Here is a 22,021-nt window from a genome sequence, read left to right on the forward strand (position 1 = left end):
CGCACCACACCCCTGAGCAAAAACACAGCTGCTGGTGGGGGGCATGATTGAGGTTGAGGCGAGTTATGGCAGAGTGTTCCCTGTCTAGCTGCTGGCTGTTCTCCCAACGGCGCGCTTATGCGATCTGTCCACACAGACCTGCTCAAATTATGAGTCTGGGGGGTTATAATGCCTACATAACAAGGGAAGATTGGTTGACTGACTGACTGCTCCGCCCCTCCTGAGACGCCAGACAGAGACTGCTCCATACTGCAGCGTAGCCTACCGGTGAATGAGGAAATCCTTAAGGTTGGTGCTATCCGGAATCCTTGGGACGTCCCTACCCTAAACCCTAACCCCCTAACCTTGACCATAACCCTTATCTAACCTTAACCCCGATTTTAAACGTTTGGCTAAATGAAATAGCTAAACTAAATGGATAATAAGACGATAGTTGGAGCTGTATTAGATTTCAGGCTCTGATCTTGTCCCATCTTGATACTGTGTCCGGCAATATGGTCAGGTGCAGCAAAGAAAGACCTAGCAAAGTTGCAGCTGACTCAAAACAGAGCAGCACACGTTTCCCTTAACTGCACATACAGAACTAACATCAACAACATGCATGACAGTCTTTCATGGTTGGGGGTTGAGGAGAAACTGACTACTTCTTTTCTAGTCTTTTTAAGAACCATGTCTGTGTTGAAAATTCCTAACCACTTGTATAATCTATTTGCATGCACTTCAAACAGACATACTGTACATACTCCACCAGACATGCCACTATGGGTTTCTTTGCTGTACCCAAAACCAAAAAAAAAAGATAATGCATCGCTAAGTTATGTATAGCGCCATGTTATCATGGAAAGCTCTGCCACCAGATGTTACTTGGGCAAAAAGCAAGTGTATCTTTAAAAAAACAGATAACAAACATATTGTATCACAGCGCCTCTCCTCTTTCTAAATATCGAATTTAACTGTACTGTATATACGAATATGAATATGTATATATGAATTGTGTGTAAATAGTATTTTTGTTGTTTCTTGGTGTCTTTCCAATATATACATATTTTGAATTTAATTTAATATCTTATGTTATTCGTGTCTATAATATACTTTGTCGTGTATTTATAGCCTACGTTTTTATGTGGAGCCCAGGAAGAGTAGCTGTTGCATGTGCAGTAGCTAATGGGAACCCTAATAAATTAGACTAAACTTAACTATTTTAAATTTAAACTTCAATGGGGTGACGTCAGAGTTGGGACGTCCCAAGGATCCCGTTTAGACTACATCCAAGGTTTCGCGCTTGTTTCCCTATCTGAAGATCACAACCCGTTGTCCGGGTTTTCACAACACAGTCAAATATACATCTAAATCAGTATTTGTCGTTTCAATTTGGGCAAGGAGCGTGGAAGCAATAATTAGTTGAATCATAATGCATTAATTATTGCGTCTTTGGTTCTGAAGAGAGGAGAGAGACAAAACCGGGAGGGGAGGGTGTGGAGGGGTAAAGGCGGAACAAACCGGTGTGCCCCGATAGACGCTGTAGCGGCTCGCCCGCACTGCAGATTAACTCTTAGCAGGCCGAGGATGCACAGGACCGGTGAGTACATTATTTCCTCTCTTTGTGTAAATGGGCGAATTTGAATCGACAGTAAATTCTCGGGCTGATATATTTTCCTTATAGATGGACGCTGAATTTCCTGTGCCTGTCACCAATATGGACAGGTGGACTGTAGCTAATACAGGTAGCCTATTGAATCTCACAGAGCTGAAAGTCTAGTACGAGTCCTTACTACACCCTTCTCAGACTCACACTCAGATCTTCAGCATCCCATCTACATTTCAGGAGCTGTTCACCGCTCCGTACTGAAACGGCGTTACTTAAAGCAGAGTGTTTTGTTCACTGCTCCGTACTGAAACGGCGTGATTTATAGCAAGCAGTGTTTCGTACACTTACACTGCTCCTTTGATGTAAAGTAGCCAATAGCCTGTGGAGGACTAGTCAAACCAACAGTGCGGCATGTTTGAGAATGACTCTTGGGAAATGTCACTAGACTAGTAGAGGAAACCCTATAATATCATATTATAGCCAGTAAGTAGCATATAATTATAACCACAATGGCTTCATTGTTATGTTATTGGAGCCTTTCGTTTAGCAAGGGAGTTGCATTTGGTGTAGTAGGGATAGCCTAATCGCTATTGTTTGCAGGGATACCTATCTTTTTAAGTTTGCTCAACCTGTTATTTGTGCACTTGAAGAAAGCTAGCCTATAACAGATTGAATTAGCGTTATACTGCAGACTGTGCATTGTTGATGTAAGATTACACCATTAGCCATACTCACTTTATGACAACTTTATGACAAGAGTAGCTTGTTCTGGGTTTTTTGGAAGGAGGCCAATCTATAAATTGAGGATCACACTCGGAATGGATGTTCACTAATGCTCAAAATGAGGAGGACCGGTGAGAGTACTTGAAAGATCACACAGTTCCACTCACATTCCTTTAAACATACTGTGAATTGTGTTAACTGCTTCAGCACAAGTGAGTCTACACCAGCAGCGACTGTCTATAAAACAGGGACAGCCATAACCAAACATATGGTTTACAGTAGCTAGTGAATGTGGGCATCCCTTTAAAAAAAAATTCAACTGTGGGGCATAAACTGTTGTAGGACTTTTGCCAAGGGCTCACCACTGCCAGAAGCAAGCTGAGTGTTTGAAATGTGATATTGTCCCCTACAAGACTACATTGATTTACAATTGGCAACTGTTGGTTGTAAACCAGATATTTGGACTTGTGGGACAAACATTTACAAGAATCATCAGGTCATAAATGTGGCCTACACCAGTAGCCTAAAGAAAATATTGTTTTATTTTTTTGTGCCCAAGTTGAACCAGCCCTTTCACCTCTGTCTCAGGGCTTGCTCTTCCGTGATCCAAGGGTCCCACAAAGATGGACCTTTGCTCTGCATCTTCGCTCCGGGTGAAGTTCCCTATAGTAGGTACAGATCTAAGATCAACTTCCCGTCCCCCAATCCTAACCTTAACTATTAGTTGGGAAAATGCTAAACTGACCCCAGATCAGCGTCTAGAGGCAACTTCACCCTACACCTGTATCTTCAAAATTAGTAAAAGCGTGTTATCTATTCATCCTTACAAGTCAGCACTGTCGCTACCCATGACTAATGTTTCATTACTGGCGGCTTGACAAGTTGACAGTTTATCTCACAGTGATTTATTTCAGATACTTTTACAGTAGATGAACTTCATTCTATTCTACATATTGCAGTATGTTACGCTCAGATACATTCCATTTGTCATCATAAATTGTATCATGCATACGCTGAAAAATGTAAGGCTTGATAGCATTCAACAGTAAAAAAGTAGAAACGGTATTATTGGAGGGCATAATAGAGCAGAATTCTATGAAAACCAAATTGTCATAATATTAATGATTGGTCTCAGCTAGGGACAGGGAGGGGAGGGTCCGGGAAGCCATTTTATGGAGTAAGTCATGATTCAAACAATCCAGTTAGTAGACATGTTTCCCGTCCCTCTGTCCTTGCACAATGTAATCATTACAGTCTCTCTTCCCCTCTATCTGCAGAATGAATGGGCCAGCTTCTGTGTGAATGATGAGAAAGAGATGGAAAGAGAAAGAGATGGAAAGAGAGAGAGAGAAAGTAAGATGGAGAGAAAGAGAGGGGAGGGGTGTTTGCGGTGAGGTGAGCCAGGACAATGTGATCACAATCCTCTCGAAGGACATTCACGTAACCTTCCTGTAGTGTGCATGCAGCAGCAGCAACCCCCTCCTCACTTGCAGAGTGCAGCAGTGGCAATGGGACGCACACAAACACATGCATGCACACCTGCACACACACACAAAGCATTAAGAAGCATCCCTGACAGGTGTCGTGGAGTCTGACATTTGACATCCCCAGGTTGGACATAGTGTTCAATAAAGATAATGCCTCACAGCTCCAGGGGGGAATAATTTCAAATCAAATCAAAGTTTATTGGTCGTGTACACAGAATTGCAGATGTTATTGCAGGTGCAGCGAAATGCTTGTGTTTCTATCTCCAACAGTGCAGTAATACCTAGCAATTAAAAAATACATACCAATAAATAATTAAATAACAAAACACACATAAAAATAGGTTATGTAGTATGAGCCACTAGAATACCACATATACATATAAAGTGGAAGAAAGTATGTAAACATTATTAAAGTGACCAGTTGTCACACCCTGATCTTAGAGATCCTTTTTATGTCTCTATTTTGGTTTGGTCGGGGTGTGAGTTGGGGTGGGTATTCTATGTTCTATTATTTGTATTTCTATGTTTTGGCCAGGTAGGGTTCTCAATCAGGGACAGCTGTCTATCGTTGTCTCTGATTGAGAACCATACTTAGGTAGCCTTTTTCCCACCTGTCTTTGTGGGAAGTTGACTTTGTTTATGGCACATAGTCTTTAGCGTCACGTTTTGTAGTGTGTATTGTTTTGTTCGGCGTCTTTTCTAAATAAAATAACATGTACGCTCACAACGCTGCACCTTGGTCCTGTTCATTCAACAGCCGTGACACCAGTGTTCTCTATGTACATAGGGCAGCAGTCTCTAGGGGTAGAATACCTGCTGGTAGCCGGCTAGAATAGTGACTAAGGTTCAGGGGAGGGTACTGGGCGGAAATAGAAGCTGTTTCTCAGTCGCTCAGTCCCAGCTTTGATGCACCTGCACTGTCTCCGCCTTCTGGGTGGTAGCGGGGTGAACAGGCCGTGGCTCGGGTTGCTGATGTCCTTGATGATCTTCTTGGCCTTCCTTTGACACTGGGTGCTGTAGATGTCCTGGAGGGCAGGCAGTGTGCCTCCGGTGATGCATTGGGCTGACCGCACCACCTTCTGGAGAGCCCTGCGGTTGCAGACAGTGCAGTTGCCGTAATGGGGCGGTGATCCAGCCCGACAGGATGTTCTCAATGGTGCATCTGTAGAAGTTTGTGAGGGTCTTGGAGGCCAAGCTGAATTTCTTCAGCCTCCTGAGGTTGAAGAGGCGCTGTTGCATCTTCTTCACCACACTGTCTGTGTGAAAAGGAACCATTTCAGGTTGTCATTCATGTGCACACCGAGGAACTTGAAGCTTTTGACCCTCTCCGCTGCGGCCCCCTCGATGTGCATGGGGGTGTGCTCTCTCTGAATGACCAGAACATGAGCATATTTCATATGACAAACAATAACATGATATAAATCGCATTCTGATAATATTGATTGACTCAATTGTTTGGGAGTGTTTGGGAATAAACATATGCCCTTGTACTCGGCGGTGCAGAAAAGCTTTGTAAGGCTTTCCAAGGTCCTCTTTCTCATCAGAGAGGGTGACTTCGCCCTTCAGACTACTGAGCTACTTACAGACTACTTCTTTCAAATCCTCAAAAAGGTTTACAGCTGCATCATTGAGAGCATCTTGACTGGCTTCATCACTGCTTGGTGTGGCAACAGCACCGCCCTCGATCGCATGGCGCTACAGAGGGTGGTACGGATAGCCCGGTACATCACTGGGGCTGAGCTCCCTGCCATCCAGGACCTCTATATCAGGCGGTGTGAAAGCAAGGCCCGGGAAATTGTTAAAGACTCTAGCCACCCAAACCATAGACTGTTCTCTCTGCCACTGCACGGAAAGCGGTACCAGTGCATGAAGTCTGACACTAACAGGCTCCTGAACAGCTTCTACTCCCAAGCTATAAGACTGCTAACTAGCTAACAAAATGTCTTCTCGGACTATCTGAGTTGACCCTTGTACACACACAAACACACACACACACTCACTTCACTTGCTCACACACACATAACATGCACACACATTTATACTGAGTCTGCACACATTCACACACACACTCACATACAATCATCATATACGCTGCTGCTACTCTGTTTATCACATATACCTGATGCCAAGTCACCTTACCCCATACATACAGTATCTACCTATATCACTCCAGTATCCCTGCACATTGTAAATATGGTCTTGGAACAGACCCTGTATATAGCTTACTTATTTCTTCAGTTTTTTTGTTCTACCTTATGTTATTTTTAGTACTACATTGATATTGATGACTGCATTGTTGGGTTTAGAGCTTTCAAGGAAGGCATTTCACTGTACTTGAGCCCCCACTACTACTGAGTGGGTATTTAAGGCACATAGCCACACAAGGTGACACATAGTAATACTATTATTTATATCATATAGATAATATGGCTCCCAAGTGGCGCAGCGGTCTAAGGCACTACATCTCAGTATAAGAGGTGTCACGGTGTCAATGGGACTTCCAATCACATCCAGCTGTGATTGGAAGTCCCATTGGGCGGCGCACAATTGGTCCAGGGTAGGCTGTCTTTGTCAATAAGAATTTGTTCTTAACTGACTTGGCTGGTTAAATTAAAAATATTTATATGGATGAACACTGGATGAGACAGCCTTTCAGTTAATTGCCAAATGGTGTACCTGTGTGCTTCTCTGATTATAGAGATTATCCTAACCAGATAACTTACTTAAACTCTTTTTAATGTTCACTAAGCTTGTGTTTTTGTGTTTTATTTTTTCAGTCTCTTTTTGGGGAAAAAAGGCCAACATTTTGTATGTTTAAATCAAACTAATTGCCAATCTGTCTTTCACAGGAAGAAGGACAGGAGGTATCCCTTTTGCTCTGGGCATGGTACAAACTTACAAACTCATCTGCGAGGAACCACACTCTTTGAGAACCGAGATAAAGATCATATGTCCTCTCTTCAACCTGACACTGTGTGTGGACCAAAGCCAGGTGAAGGTGAGAGAGGACAAAAGCACAGAATGTACACAGCACAACTGGAACACACTGAAAACCACTGACTGAACCTAACGTCCTTTCTCAATGTTGGAAGAGACAGTCAGAGAGCATTGTTTGTCCCACTCACTCTCAGTGAACATACGCCAGACTGTCCTGTGTGAGTAAAGGTAGCTAGGAGGACGGGGCAAAAGGTGGGAGGTCCCACTCACAGTCAGTGAAGATCCCAAGACACCCAAGAGACTATCCATCAAGACCCAGCCATTACTGACTTTACATAGCCACATAACCAGGTCTGGCCCAGAGACAGCCAGTCCTTGGTGTGTGGAAGTAGCCCAGTTTGTGTGGGTGGAGGTAGCTAGGAGGAGGGGGCGCCAGTTGTCTTCTCAGGCCGGATGCAGAACATCCTCGAGCAGAACTTAGACATGGCCACGGCTCTGCTGGCGGGGGAGAAGCTGAAGGAGCTGATTCTGCCTGGCTCTTCCCAGGATGAGAAGGGAGGCATGCTGGCCGGCCTCATGGTCCAGCTCAAACTAGAGCTACCATTTGACCGCGTCGTCACCATCGGCACCGTCATTATCCCCATCCTGCTTGTCACCCTCGTCTTCACAAGGAACTTCGCAGGTCAGTGGGTCGGCCAGACGGCAGATCTGGGTTCAAATACTATTTGAAGTCATTTGATTGAGCTTGTCTGTGGTAATTGAACCAGTAGAATAGTTGCAACAGTACAAACCCCACCCATTTGGCACAGCAGGCAGACCAGAGCAAACGCTAATAGTATTTAAGATTTAGAGTTGTATTTGAACCCAGGTCTAGCAGAGTGCCCATAGAGGGGGCTGTGACAGTGCCGTGCTGCTGCTGTAAACGCCAAACACACACAGCAGGCTGGGAACGTTCTGTCCTAATGTGTTGTTGTTGACTCATCACATCAGCCTCTCACTTAACACTGAACCAGAGCACAGATACTGTAGTCAGCTGTAGTAGCCTCATGTTTTTCATACTATGACATTGGTATATAGAAAAAAACAAAAACAAAGGTTGCTCTCACAGACAAAGCCCCAACAACATTGGCATTCACAATGTCTAACATGCTCTATGTTATTTTTATCAGAATGATTGAACACCATAGAGAGATCTGGGGAGTTGAGGGTTAGTATGCAATGTATTTGGTGTTTGATGTGAGAAAGATCAGTGCAGACATTAGGCTGGGCCACTCTGGTGAACAGAGAGGGAGATGAGAGGAAGGTGGGGGCGTAGCTTAATGCTGAGTCAGGCTGTCTGCATAGCAGCACCAGCCAGCTGTGACTGAGCATTTCACATAGTGTTGGGCGGAGCCCATTTCTGCATTTTCTGCACTGCTCCTCCCCAAAACTCGAAAACATGGGTCACCCATAGGACTCACTCGATAGGCCGAACACACATCTGAAGTGCCATGGCAGCAACCGATGACAGCAGTGCAATGTGCACTATATTACATTTAAGTACAATGCAATACTTATTGTATTGATGTCCTTGGTTAGTGCCCTCAAATTGTACACACTTATTGTATTGATGTACTTGGTTAGTGCCCTCAAATTATGCACATTTTGGTGGATTTAACTCTCCTAAAATAGGTGGAAGAACAATAAAGAACAATAAAATAAACTTTCTCAAGCCCGAAAAACAGCCTTTTCCCAGACACAGTACTCGTCCCCCAGCCACCTGACTCAGCGCTCTGCACTCAGTGTGCAATGTTGTCATGCTCGGTCCAACACTCATTAAATGAAAGTCACAAGTGCGCCTCAGGGACAGATCTGCCCCTGAACCACCCAGACCTTGGCAGTCGGCAGTCGGCAGCCGAATGGCCTTGCTGCTTCCGTGCTCAGCATAACAGGGAAAGAGTGGATGGAATACAAGTGTGGCTTGAAGTGATGCCTCCTTCTCAGTCTCCTCTGCATTTGGTTTTATACCATGAATCAGCACTATCAAATCAAATCAAATTGTATTGGTCACATACACATATTTAGCAGATGTTATTGTGGGTGTAGCGAAATGCTTGTGTTCCTAGCTCCAACAGTGCAGTAGTATCTAACAATTGACAACAATACATACAAATCTAAAAGTAAAATAATGGAATTAAGAAATATATAAATATTAGGACGGGCAATGTCGGAGTGGCATTGACTAAAATACAGTAGAATAGAATACAGTATATAATATGAAATGAGTAAAGCTGTATGTAAACATTATTTTAAGTGACTAGTGTTCCATTATTAAAGTGACCAGTGATTCCATGTCTATGTATATAGAGCAGCAGCCTCTAAGGTGCAGGGTTGAGTAACCGGGTGGTAGCCGGCTAATGATGGCTATTTAACAGTCTGATGGCCTTGAGATAGAAGATGTTTTTCAGTCTCTCGGTCCCAGCTTTGATGCAACTGTACTGACCTCTCCTTCTGGATGATAGCGGGGTGAACAGGCCGTGGTTGATGTCCTTGATGATCTTTTTGATGATCTTTTTGGCCTTCCTGTGACATCTGGAGAGCCCTGCTGTTGCAGACGGTGCAGTTGCCATACCAGGCGGTGATACAGCCCGACAGGATCCTCTCAATTGTGCATCAGTAAAAGTTTGTGAGGGTCTTAGGGGCCAAGCCAAATTTCTTCAGCCTCCTGAGGTTGAAGAGGCGCTGTTGCGTCTTCTTCACCACACTGTCTGTGTGGGTGGACCAATTCAGATCGTCAGTGATCTGTATGCCGAGGAACTTGAAGCTTTCCACCTTCTCCACTGCAGTCCAGTCAATGTGGATAAGGGTGTGCTTCCTCTGCTTTTTCCTGAAGTCCACGATTGTTGACATTGAGGGAGAGGTTATTTTCCTGGCACCACTCTGCCTGGTCCCTCAACACCTCTCTGTAGGCTGTCTCGTCATTGTTGCAGGCCTACTATGGTTGTGTCGTCTGCAAACTTGATGATTGAGTTGGAGGCGTGTGTGGCCACGCAGTCATGGGTGAACAGGAAGTACAGGAGGGGGCTGAGTACGCACCCTTGTGGGGCCCCTGTGTTGAGGATCAGTGACGTGGAGGTGTTGTTTCCGACCTTCACCACCTGGGGGCGGCCCTTCAGGAAGTTCAGGACCCAGTTGGACAGGACCGGGTTCAGACCCAGGGCCCTGGGCTGAATGATTAGCTTGGAGGGTACTGTGGTCTGTATCAGATGGACGAGGCAATCCTTGTCTTCCAGAGATTAATGAAACCTGAGAGCTCTTCAGACATACAGTACCAGTCAAAAGTTTGGACACACTTACTCATTCTTGGGTTTTTCTTTATTTTTTACTATTTTCTCCATTGTACAATAATAGTGAAGAAATCAAAACTATGAAATAACACATATGGGATCATATAGTAAGCAAACAAGTGATAAACAAATAAAAATATATTTGAGATTTGAGATTCTCCTTTGCCTTGATTACAGCTTTGCACACTCTTTGCATTCTCTCAACCAGCTTCATGAGGTAGTCACCTGGAATGCATTTCAATTAACAGGTGTGCCTTGGTAAAAGTACATTTGTGGAATTTCTTTCCTTCTTAATGCGTTTGAGACAATCAGTTTTGTTGTGACAAGGTAGGGGTGATATACAGAAGATAGCCCTATTTGGTAAAAGACCAAGTCCATATTATGGCAAGAACAGGTCAAATAAGCAAAGAGAAATGACAGTCCATTATTACTTTAAGACATGAAGGTCAGTCAATCCGGAAAATGGCAAGAACTTTGAAAGGTTATTCAAGTGCAGTCACAAAAACCAAAGCACTATGATGAAACTGGCTCTCATGAGGACCGCCACAGGAAAGGAAGACCCAGAGTTACCTCTGCTGTAGAGGATAAGTTCATTAGAGTTAACTGCACCTCAGAATGCAGCCCAAATAAATGCTTCACAGAGTTCAAGTAACAGACACATCTCAACATAAACTGTTCAGAGGAGACTGTGTGAATCAGGCCTTCATGGTCGAATTGCTGCAAAGAAACCACTACTAAAGGACACCAATAAGAAGAAGAGACTTGACTGGGCCAAGAAACATGAGCAATGGACATTAGACTGGTAGAAATCTGTCCTTTGAATATTTAGAATGAGTCCAAATTTGAGATTTTTGGTTCCAACTGCCGTGTCTTTGTGAGACGCAGAGTAGTTGAACGGATGATCTCTGCATGTGTGGTTCCCACCGTAAAGCATGGAAGAGGAGGTGTGATGGTGTGGGGGTACTTTGCTGGTGACACTGTCATGATTTATTTAGAATTCAAGGCACACTTAGCCAGCATGGTTACCATAGCATTCTGCAGGGATACGCCATCCCATCTGGTTTGCGCTTAGTGGGACTATTATTTGTTTTTCAACAGGACAATGACGCAACACACCTCCAGGCTGTGTGAGGGCTATTTGACCAAGAAGGAGAGTGATAGAGTGCTGCATCAGATGACCTGGCCTCCACAATCACCTGACCTCTACCCAATTGAGATGGTTTGGGATGAGTTGGAACGCAGAGGGAAGGAAAAGCAGGCAACAAGTGCTCAGCATATGTGGGAACTCCTTCAAGACTGTTGGAAAAGCATTCCAGGTGAAGCTGGTTGAGAGAATGCCAAGATTGTGCATATCTGTCATCAAGTCAAAGGGTAGCTACTTTGAAGAATCTGAAATATAACAAACACTTTTTTGGTTACTACATGATTCCATATGTGTTATTTCATAATTTTGATGTCTTCCCTATTTTTCTACAATGTAGAAAATAGCAAAAATAAAGAAAACCCTTGAATGAGTAGGTGTGTCCAAACTTTTGACTGGTACTGTATGATGAAGTGGATCAATGGTATTTCCCCCCCCCCCACATAAGAACATCTATAGAATGAACATTATTCTTATAAGGACTGACTGTAAAAAGTTTGGCAATTCAATTGAACTCATTTTATATTCATTTCATTCACTTACTGTAGAGATGACAAACGTCCATAACCATCAGTCATGTTGTAATGTCTCATTATGACAACTAATTCTCTCCATCTTTTCCCTCTCAGAGGAGTCAATCTACTGCTACACGCCTCACAACTTCACCCGTGACCAGGCCCTGTACGCGCGAGGCTACTGTTGGACAGAGCTGCATGACGCAGTGCCCGGGGTGGAGCCTGAACTTCGACCTTCGCTGTTCGAGCACAAGTTCCTGCCCTATGCCCTGCTGGCCTTTGCTGGCATCATGTACATCCCTGCTCTCGGCTGGGAGTTCATGGCCTCCACAAGACTTACCTCCGAGCTCAACTTTCTGCTTCACGAGATCGACAACTGCTACCACCGGGCGGCCGAGGGTCGGGCCCCTAAAATCGAGAAGCAGATCCAGTCTAAAGGACCGGGTATCACTGAGAAAGAGAGACGTGAGATCATCGAGAACGCGGAGAAGGAGAAGAGCCCCGAGCAGAACCTGTTTGAGAAGTACCTGGAGAGACGAGGCCAGAGCAACTTCCTGGCCAAGCTGTACCTGGGGCGCCACCTGGCCATCATCTGCCTCAGCTCCATCCCCATCTCCTACCTGAGCGCCTACTGGCACCGCCAGCGCCAGAACGAGTTCAGCTGTGCCCTGGGGGAGCCTCCAGACACCAGCAGCATCCCAGAGCTGAGGCTCAGCGTCAACTGCAAACTGCCGGCCGTGCAGCTGCAGCGGATCATGGCCGCCGTGGACATCGCCCTGCTGAGCACCATGAACCTCGTCATCCTGGTCAACCTGCTGCACCTGTTTGTGGTGCGCAAGTCCAACTTTGTGTTCGACAAACTGCACAAGGTGGGCATCAAGACGCGGAGGCGCTGGCAGAAGTCCCAGTTCTGCGACATCAACATTCTGGCCATGTTCTGTAACGAGAACCGTGACCACATCAAGTCACTCAACCGCCTGGACTTCATCACCAATGAGAGCGACCTCATGTATGACAACGTGGTGAGGCAGCTGCTGGCCGCGCTGGCCCAGTCTAACCAAGATGTCACGCCCACTGTGAGGGACTCAGGCATCCAGACCCTAGATCCCAATATGGACCCCTCTCTCCTGGGGGTAGGGGAGCTGGGAGGGGAGCCGTTGGTCATCAAACGACCACGCAAGAAGATGAAGTGGATCCCCAGCTCCAACCCTCTCCCGCAGCCCTTTAAGGTAGGACCCCATACACTAGGCCTAAATGTTGCCTGTCGAAGGTCTGCATATTTTGGCCACTTATAATAGGCTGGAAACTCTATATGTTTGTCTAAAGGTAAATTACACCTAGTAAGTTTATTTATGTTATGACTAATTACCACCACATGAAAAGAGGAGATTCCAGATTTTAGACCCAAATTAACTTGATTCATCTTGTAACTTGCCCGGCCTCAAGTTACCTGTGGATTTCCTTCAGGTTAATAACTGAGGATAATAATGTAAATTAATATAAGCAGTAAAATAGTCTTCACCCACTGTGCTGAAAAACCAAAGCACCACTTACTGTACAGTGGGTTGTACTCAGTGGACCAGAGCAATATCAGCGATATTCTTATCAGCGTTTATTGTGAAGACTTGACATGGGCCTTTTCCGATTGAAAGGCCCATAGAGAAATTAGGCTCTCAGCAAGAGATGGCACAGTGTACTCAATTAGAACTCTCTAAAGGCAGAGAACCTAATCGGTTTCAATCAGAACTAATAATGTTATATCTGTTAAAGGGATCGTTGACTTTTTACGTTTTTGCCAATTTATTAGGGTGATGTCGTTTCATCCAAACTGTTTTTAAGTTTGTTAAAACCTGAGGTAACCCTTACTAAGTCAGGAAAAACCTTAGGTAAGGAAAACCTCCAAAAAGTGAACTATCCCTTTAATAATCTATTCCTACTTGGGATAATTGTACTAACTGTCCATGTCCATTGTGAAGGAACCTCTGACAATGACGCGTTTGGAGAACAGCATTAAGCCTGAGAAGCCCAAACTGGTGAGGAGGAAAACAGTGGCAGAGAGCTACGTCGCTCCTTTAAGCAAGAGCACACAGTACTCTGCTAAAGGTACTGTACTGAGAGCAGTGACATTACTGTAGAAAATTAGGGTAAATGAAGGTAACGTTTATGGTTACTCAGAATTTTGCTATAGGACTCTATTTTGTATATTTGACTAAACCTTTTGCTTCTGGAATATCACATGCTGTACATAAAGTTGTGCAATTTGTGCACTTTTCAGTCCCACTGTTGTGTTCCATCTCCGCTGACCATATCTGTTGAATCTGTTGAATGCCGACTGCAGATATGAGCACGATGGAGAAAAAGCATAGTCGCAACTTTTCCCTGGATGTCCACCCGTACATGCTGACCATCCGTAAGCCCACCAAAGTAGAGACAGTCAGCGCAGAGCCTCTACCCCCAGACCACACCCTGGACGCGGTGTTCATCGAGGGCACACACACCATTGTCCATGTCTCCGCTTCTATCACAGGTAAGATTGCCATGCTTAATCTCAGGAGGGATCTGTCACCAAGGCAACCAAACCATATTCTATATATACTCCTGTGTCCCCTGATTCTTGTTGATGTTTTAGATCAAGGAGAAAAAGGTGAAAAATAGCCCACTAACAGAACACTTCACTTAATGGAATGGTGAGGTTTATTTGCAATATATAGAACCCAGAGTTTTTCATGACCAATTCGTCCTTATAAGCTACACCAGGATTCCCCAACTGGCGGCCCACGTGTGATTTTACTTGGCCCCTCAAGTTTTCTGAGCAAATACTTCAATAAATAATAATAATAATCATGTGCATAATTTTCATTGTTGGACATAAAAGACTGTAAAAACACCAGGAAATCAGTGATTTTAATCTTAGAAATCTGTTTCCAAGTATTCCAATGCAAAATAGAGAGATGTGATTGTAAGCAAGGATTGAAGTGATTATGTGTTAGTCAAACATATCTGTTTGGGCTTCTTGCGGTCAATTGGCCCACAGCTGAATGTAGTTGATGATCTCTGGGCTACACTCTTAGAAAAAAGGGTTCAAAAGGGTTCTTTGGCTGTCCCCCATAGGATAACCCTTTTAGGTTCCAGATTGAAACTTATTTTAACCTGGAACCAAAGGGGTTCTTCGAGGTGTTCTCCTATGGGGACAGCTGAAGAACCCTTTTAAGTTCTAGATCACACCTTTTTTTCTAAGAGTGTACAAGTAGGCAAAAACTAGGGTCTAATGTTTTTCCGGGTTAGGTCATGTGGTCTGGAAAAATTCTGGGCCTGTGTACCGTTCTGTTTTCTCTCTCTCTCTTTTTAGAAAAGAAAGATCGCACTCCAGAATCCACCAACACAGTCTTCTCTACAATGACCGTCCCCACCAGCACCTATATGAACGGTGCCACTCCCAGCCCCAACCCACCCTTTCTTGTTGACCGCCACCTTACAGAACCCCTAATCGAGCAAGAGGAGCCTGAAGATGCCCAGCCTGCAGTCTTCACTCGGATCCCTTCCCACCAGCTGCTCAGTATGCATCAGCTACTCAGTATGGAGGAAGAGGAGGCTAGAGGCCAGGGGGCCAGACTGTCTGAGAGACCCGGGGGGGAACTGATTTCTGCTGGGGAGTGTTAAGGAGGAGACACACACGTCCCATCCCACCTATAGCCAAAAGCCACATTGTCCCCCTGACCCCTAGTTATGCTGTGCTCATACCTCACTACTCCTCTGGTGAAGGCACTGAGTGCGAGTGCTGATGGTGCTGAACCAGAATTTTTAGCTGGAGTGTTGAAGATTTAACAAGATGGAGCATAAGAGAGGAAGTGGTTCAATGTGTTCTGATCTACCCATAGTCATCTGACTGCTGTTACTCTCTCCACACATGAAGACTTCGTTGAAATGCACACAGGAGCATTATCTTTGTAGATCCTGCACAGTTGAATGGAGCATTTGTTGGTCATGTTCTTGACTTGGAGAGGAAGCAGCTCTTAATGAAAAAGATAAGAAAGAGAATAGGGAAGACATACGGTTTGAAGCTTTTTAAACACATTTTAGAAAAGCACACAATCTATAGTTCATTCGGAAAGTAATCAGGGCCTTCACTTTTTCCACATTTTGTTACTTTACAGCCTTATTCTAAAATGGATTAAATAGTTTTTTCCCCTCATCAATCTACACACAATACCACATAATGACTAAGCAAAAACAGGTTTTTGGAAATGTAATAATGAAATATCACATTTACGTACACTACCGCTCAAAAGTTTGGGGTCACTTAGAAATGTATTGTTTTTGAAAGATAAGCACATTTTTCTGTCCATTAAAATAAGATCACATTGATCAGAAATACAGTGTAGACATTGTTAATGTTGTAAATGACTATTGTAGCTGGAAATGGCAGATTTTTAATGGAATATCTACAGTTGAAGTCGGAAGTTTACATACACCTTAGCCAAATACATTTAAACTCAGTTTTTCACAATTCCTGACATTTAATCCGAGTAAAAATTCCCTGTCTTAGGTCAGTTAGGATCACCACTTTATTTTAACAATGTGAAATGTCAGAATAATAGTTGAGAGAATGATTTATTTCAGCTTTTATTTCTTTCATCACATTCCCAGTGGGTCAGAAGTTTACATACACTCAATTAGTATTTGGTAGCATAGCAATTGTTTAACTTGGGTCAAACGTTTCAGGTTGCCTTCCACAAGCTTCACACAATAAGTTGGGTGAATTTTGGCCCATTCCTCCTGACAGAGCTGGTGTAACTGAGTCAGGTTTGAGGCCTCCTTGCTCGCACACGCTTTTTCAGTTTTGCCCACAAATTTTCTATAGAATTGAGGTCAAGGCTTTGTGATGGCCACTCCAATACCTACTTTGTTGTCCTTAAGCCATTTTGCCACAACTTTGGAAGTATGCTTGGGGTCATTGTCCATTTGGAAGATCCATTTGCAACCAAGCTTTAACTTCCTGACTGATGTCTTGAGATGTTGCTTCAATATACCCACATAATGTTCCATCCTCATGATACCATCTATTTTGTGAAATGCACCAGTCCCTCCTGCAGCAAAGCACCCCCACAACATGATGCTGCCACTCCCGTGTTTCACTGTTGGGATGGTGTTCTTCGGCTTGCAATCCTCCCCCTTTTTCCTCCAAACAGAACGATGGTCATTATGGCCAAACAGTTCTATTTTTGCTTCATCAGACCAGAGGACATTTCTCCAAAAGTACGATCTTTGTCCCCATGTGCAGTTGCAACCCGTAGTCTGGCTTTTTTATGGTGGTTTTGGAGCAGTGGCTTCTTCCTTGCTGAGTGACCTTTCAGGATATGTCGATATAGGACTCGTTTTACTGTGGATATAGATACTTTTGTACCTGTTTCCTCCAGCATCTTCACAAGGTCCTTTGCTGTTGTTCTGGGATTGATTTGCACTTTTTGCACCAAAGTATGTTCATCTCTAGGAGACAGAACGCGTCTCCTTCCTGAGCGGTATGACGGCTGCGTGGTCCCATGGTGTTTATACTTGCGTACTATTGTTTGTACAAATGAACGTGGTACCTTCAGGCATTTGGAAATTGCTCCCAAGAATGAACCAGACTTGTGGAGGTCTACAATTGTGTTTTCTGAGGTCTTGGCTAATTTCTTTTGATTCTCCCATGATGTCAAGCAAAGAGGCACTGAGTTTGAAGGTAGGCCTTGAAATACATCCACAGGTACACCTCCAATTGACTCAAATGATGTCAATAAGCCTATCAGAAGCTTTTAAAGCCATGACATAATTTCCGGGAATTTTCCAAGCTGTTTAAAGGCACAGTCAACTTAGTGTATGTAAACTTCTGACCCACTGGAATTGTGATACAGTGAATTATAAGTGAAATAATCTGTCTGTAAACAATTGTTGGAAAAATGACTTGTGTCATGCACAAAGTAGATGTGCTAACCGACTTGCCAAAACTATAGTTTGTTAACAAGAAATTTGTGGAGTTGTTGAAAAATGAGTTTTAATGATACCAGCCTATGTAAACTTCTGTCTTCAACTGTACATAGGCATATAGAAAACCCTTTTGCAATTATGTTAGCACAGCTGAAAACTGTTATGCTGATTTAGACTAGTTGAGTATTTGGAGCATCAGCATTTGTGGGTTCGATTACAGGCTCAAAATGGCCAGAAACAAAGACCTTTCTTCTGAAGGCTATTTCATGCGAGAAATTGCCAAGAAACTGAAGATCTTGTATGACGCTGTGTACTACTTCCTTCACAGAACAACGCAAACTGTCTCTAATCAGAATAGAAAGAGGAGTGGGAGGCCCCGCTGCACAACTGAGCAAGAGGACAAGTACATTAGAGTATCTAGTTTGAGAAACAGACGCCTTAAGTCGTCAACTGGCAGCTTCATTAAATAGTACCTTCAAAACACCAGTCTCAACGTCAACAGTGAAGAGGCGACTCTGGGATGCTGGCCTTCTAGGCAGAAAAAGCCATTTCTCAGACTGGCCAATAAAAAGAAAAGATTAAGATGGGCAAAAGAACACAGACGCTGGACAGAGGAAGACTGGAAAAAAGTGTTATGGACAGACGAATCTATGTTTGGGGTGTTCAGATCACAAAGAACATTCGTGAGACGCAAAAAAAATGAAAAGATGCTAGAGGAGTGCTTGACGCCATCTGTCAAGCATGGTGGAGGCAATGTGATGGTCTGGGGGTGCTTTGGTGGTGGTAAAGTGGGAGATTTGTACAGGGTAAAAGGGATCTTGAAGAAGGAAGGCTATCACTCCATTTTGCAACGCCATGCCATACCCTGTGGACGGCGCTTAATTGGAGCCAATTTCCTCCTACAACAGGACAATGACCCAAAGCACAGCTCCAAACTATGCAAGAACTATTTAGGGAAGAAGCAGTCATTCTGGTATTCTGTCTATAATGGAGTGGTCAGCACAGTCACCGGATCTCAACCCTATTGAGCTGTTGTGGGAGAAGCTTGACTGTATGGTATGTAAGAAGTGCCCATCAATCCAATCCAACTTGTGGGAGGTGCTTCTGGAAGCATGGGTTGAAATATCTTCAGATTACCTCAACAAGTTGACAACTAGAATGCCAAAGGTCTGCAAGGCTGTAATTGCTGCAAATGGAGGATTCTTTGTCGAAAGCAAAGTTTGAAGGACACAATTATTATTTTAATTAAAAATAATTATTTATAACCTTGTCAACGTCTTGACTATATTTCCTATTCATTTTGCAACTCATTTCATGTATGTATTCATGTAAAACAAGGACATTTCTAAGTGACCCCAAACTTTTGAACGGTAGTGTAAGTATTCAGACCTTTTACTCAGTACTTTCTTGAAGCACCTTTGGTAGAGGTTACAGCCTCGAGTCTTCTCGGGGATGACACTGCAAGCTTGGCACACCTGTATTTGGGTAGTTTCTCCCATTCTTCTCTGCAGATCATCTCAAGCTCTTTCAGATCGGATGGGGAGTGTCGGTGCACAGCTATTTTCAGGTCTCTCCAGAGATGTCCAATCTGGTTCAAGTCTGGGCTCTGGCTGGGCCACTCAAGGACATTCAGAGACTTGTCCCAAAGCCACTCCTGTGTTGTCTTGGCTGTGTGCTTAGGGTCGTTGTCCTGATGGAAGGTGAACCTTCGCCCCAGTCTGAGGTCCTGAGCACTCTGGAACAGGTTTTCATCAAGGATCTCTCTATACTTTGCTCTGTTCATCTTTCCCTCAATCCTGACTAGTCTCCCAGTCCCTACCGCTGAAAAACATTCCCGCAGCATGATCAAGGATGCCAAATAGTCACCTTTCGCCGTTTTGAATACAAAATAGGTTACCTTCGTGATTTGTGTAGATCCAATGAGAAAAGTTTTAGCGGGTGTGATGCACGTTTGGAGCAACACTGGCTGTATCCAAGGCTCAGCCAATCGTTCACATAACAACATAATGCAGCACGCGACTGAAGAGAGAACCAATTTGCTAGTTACAGCATCAGCGCGCGCTCTGGAAAGACAACGGAGAGCGGAAAGGCAGTTTGCCAGTTACAGCAGCACATCCCCTGAACGATAACGAAGAGGTTGGTGAGAAGGTGATGAAGCGTACTTCATGAGCTGTAACCGAAAAACAACTGGCATTTCGAAAGTTTTAGGTGAGGGAGATAGTGTGGTGGAACAAGTATTGTTAGCATTGTTACGTATCTTACTAGCTGGATCGAATTCTCTGTTAGCTAGCCAGAGAAATGTTGAGCAACATTAGCCAACTTAACTGATCAAATAATTGAGTTTATGGTGTGAAAATTAGCTGGCTAATAAAGTCAGACAGCTAACGTTAACGGTAGCTAATGTTACAACATCAGATGAGCTAACGTTAGTGACCGAACCAATTCGCTCTAGTATTAACTGGTATACAACTTCTTGCCATTCCTCAAGTTATAACATGTTAGTTGCCCACTGGACCCTGGCAATCTGTGAATAGTTAACTAGCTAACGAACTAACTACTATCTGTGAACTAATGTTTTCTCTCTACAGTATGTGGTTAATTTTCAGAATGAGAGAATTAGGTGAAAATGAGGCATTGCTTGTTATACAAATGGACTCAGGGATCAAGTGAAGCTGGAGCTGGGCCTGGCTTAAGCTGGATGCCACTATAGAGGTGAAAGGCTACACCACATCCTTTCCCTCTTTCTCATTTTTTTCAATGTAGTGGATAAAAGGGGTATGCCAGGTGTACTCTGCCTGAAAGAGATCACTTCTGCCTACAAAGGGTATCATGCTCTGCTGACACATTGTAGAACAGATGTCCACAGGCAGAAAGTGTACAATGTAGTAACGTACAGTGTAGCCCAAAGATATTGCTTTTGTTGTGTTGAATTTGACATTAACACTTGTGTGTAAGTGAGGGGGGATTATTTGGTCGCGGCCGGCTGCGACAGAGCCTGGACCCGTACCAGGATCTCTAGACCACTTCGCCTTAGACCACTTCGCCACTCGGGAGGCTGCTTTCTGTAAAAAAAATTATCTGTGAGTTAGGTTCACATTAACCACTTTTTATTTTACACACAGAGACTGATCATATAGATCATATTATTTGTTGTTTAATTAGTTAAAACCTGCATTTCCCCCTACCAGGGATTTTTTAAATGTTTCAGTGCCAAAAAAAAGTGTCACCTTTTTGGGCCCTTACCAGTTTGTTTCCATGCATGATGCTGCCACCAACACCTTGCTTCACCATAGGGATGGTGCCAGGTTTCCTCCAGATGTGACGCTTGGCATTCAGGCATAAGAGTTCAATCTTGGTTTCATCAAACCAGAGAATCCTGTTTCTCCTGGTCTGTCCTTTAGGTGCCTTTTGGCAAATTCCAAGCAGGCTGTCATGTGCCTTTTACTGAGGAGTGGCTTCCGTCTGGCTGCAGAGATTGTTGTCCTTCTGGAAGGTTTTCCCATCTCCACAGAGGAACTCTGGTGCTCTGTCAGAGTGACCACCGGGTTCTTGGTCACCTCCCTGACCAATTCCCTTCTCCCCCGATTACTCAGTTTGGCTGGGCGACCAGGTCTAGGAAGAGTCTTGGTGGTTCCAAAATTCTTCCATTTAAGAATGATGGAGATCACTGTGTTCTTGGGGACCTTCAATGCTGCATACATGTTTTGGTACCCTTCCCCAGATTTGTGCCTCGACCCGATCCTGTTTCTGAGCTCTGAGGACAATTTCTATGCCCTAATGGCTTGGTTTTTGCTATGACATGCGCTGTCAACTGTGGGACCTTATATAAACAGGTGTGTGCCTTTCCAAATCTTGTCCAATCAATTGAATTTACCACAGGTGGACTCCAATCAAGTTGTAGAAACATCTCAAGGATGATCAATGGAAACTGGATGCACCTGAGCTCAATTTTGAATCTCATAGCAAAGGGTCTGAATACTTATGTAAATAATGTATTTCTGTTTTTATTTTTCATAAATTTGCAAAAATATCAACAACAAAAAACTGTTTTTGCTTTTTCATTATGGGGTATTGTGTGTAGATTGACTATAAAAAAATGTTTCATCCATTTTAGAATAAGACTGTAATGCAACAAAATATGGAAAAAGTCAAGGGGTCTGAATAGTTTCAGGATATATTGTATATACAGAACAAAAATATGAATGCAACATGTAACATTTTTTTTTTTTTTTTTTTTTTTACCCCCTTATTTTTTCTCCCCAATTTCGTGGTATCCAATTGTTAGTAGTTACTGTCTTGTCTCATCGCTACAACTCCCGTACGGGCTCGGGAGAGACGAA

The 22,021-nt window shown here is 43.8% G+C and overlaps 1 protein-coding gene across 1 annotated transcript; it reads left to right on the forward strand.

The window, feature by feature from the left end:
- Positions 1 to 7,188: 7,188 nt before the first annotated feature.
- LOC120053503 (pannexin-2-like) lies at positions 7,189 to 15,377 on the forward strand. The gene is made up of 5 exons (XM_039000633.1): positions 7,189 to 7,417; positions 11,832 to 12,946; positions 13,694 to 13,820; positions 14,056 to 14,244; positions 15,067 to 15,377. The coding sequence occupies exons 1-5, from the start codon at positions 7,189 to 7,191 to the stop codon at positions 15,375 to 15,377; spliced, it is 1,971 nt and encodes a 656-aa protein (XP_038856561.1).
- Positions 15,378 to 22,021: the final 6,644 nt, after the last annotated feature.

The sequence above is a fragment of the Salvelinus namaycush genome, chromosome 9, assembly GCF_016432855.1.
Source record: "Salvelinus namaycush isolate Seneca chromosome 9, SaNama_1.0, whole genome shotgun sequence".
In the NCBI taxonomy this organism is placed as follows: Eukaryota; Metazoa; Chordata; class Actinopteri; order Salmoniformes; family Salmonidae; genus Salvelinus; species Salvelinus namaycush.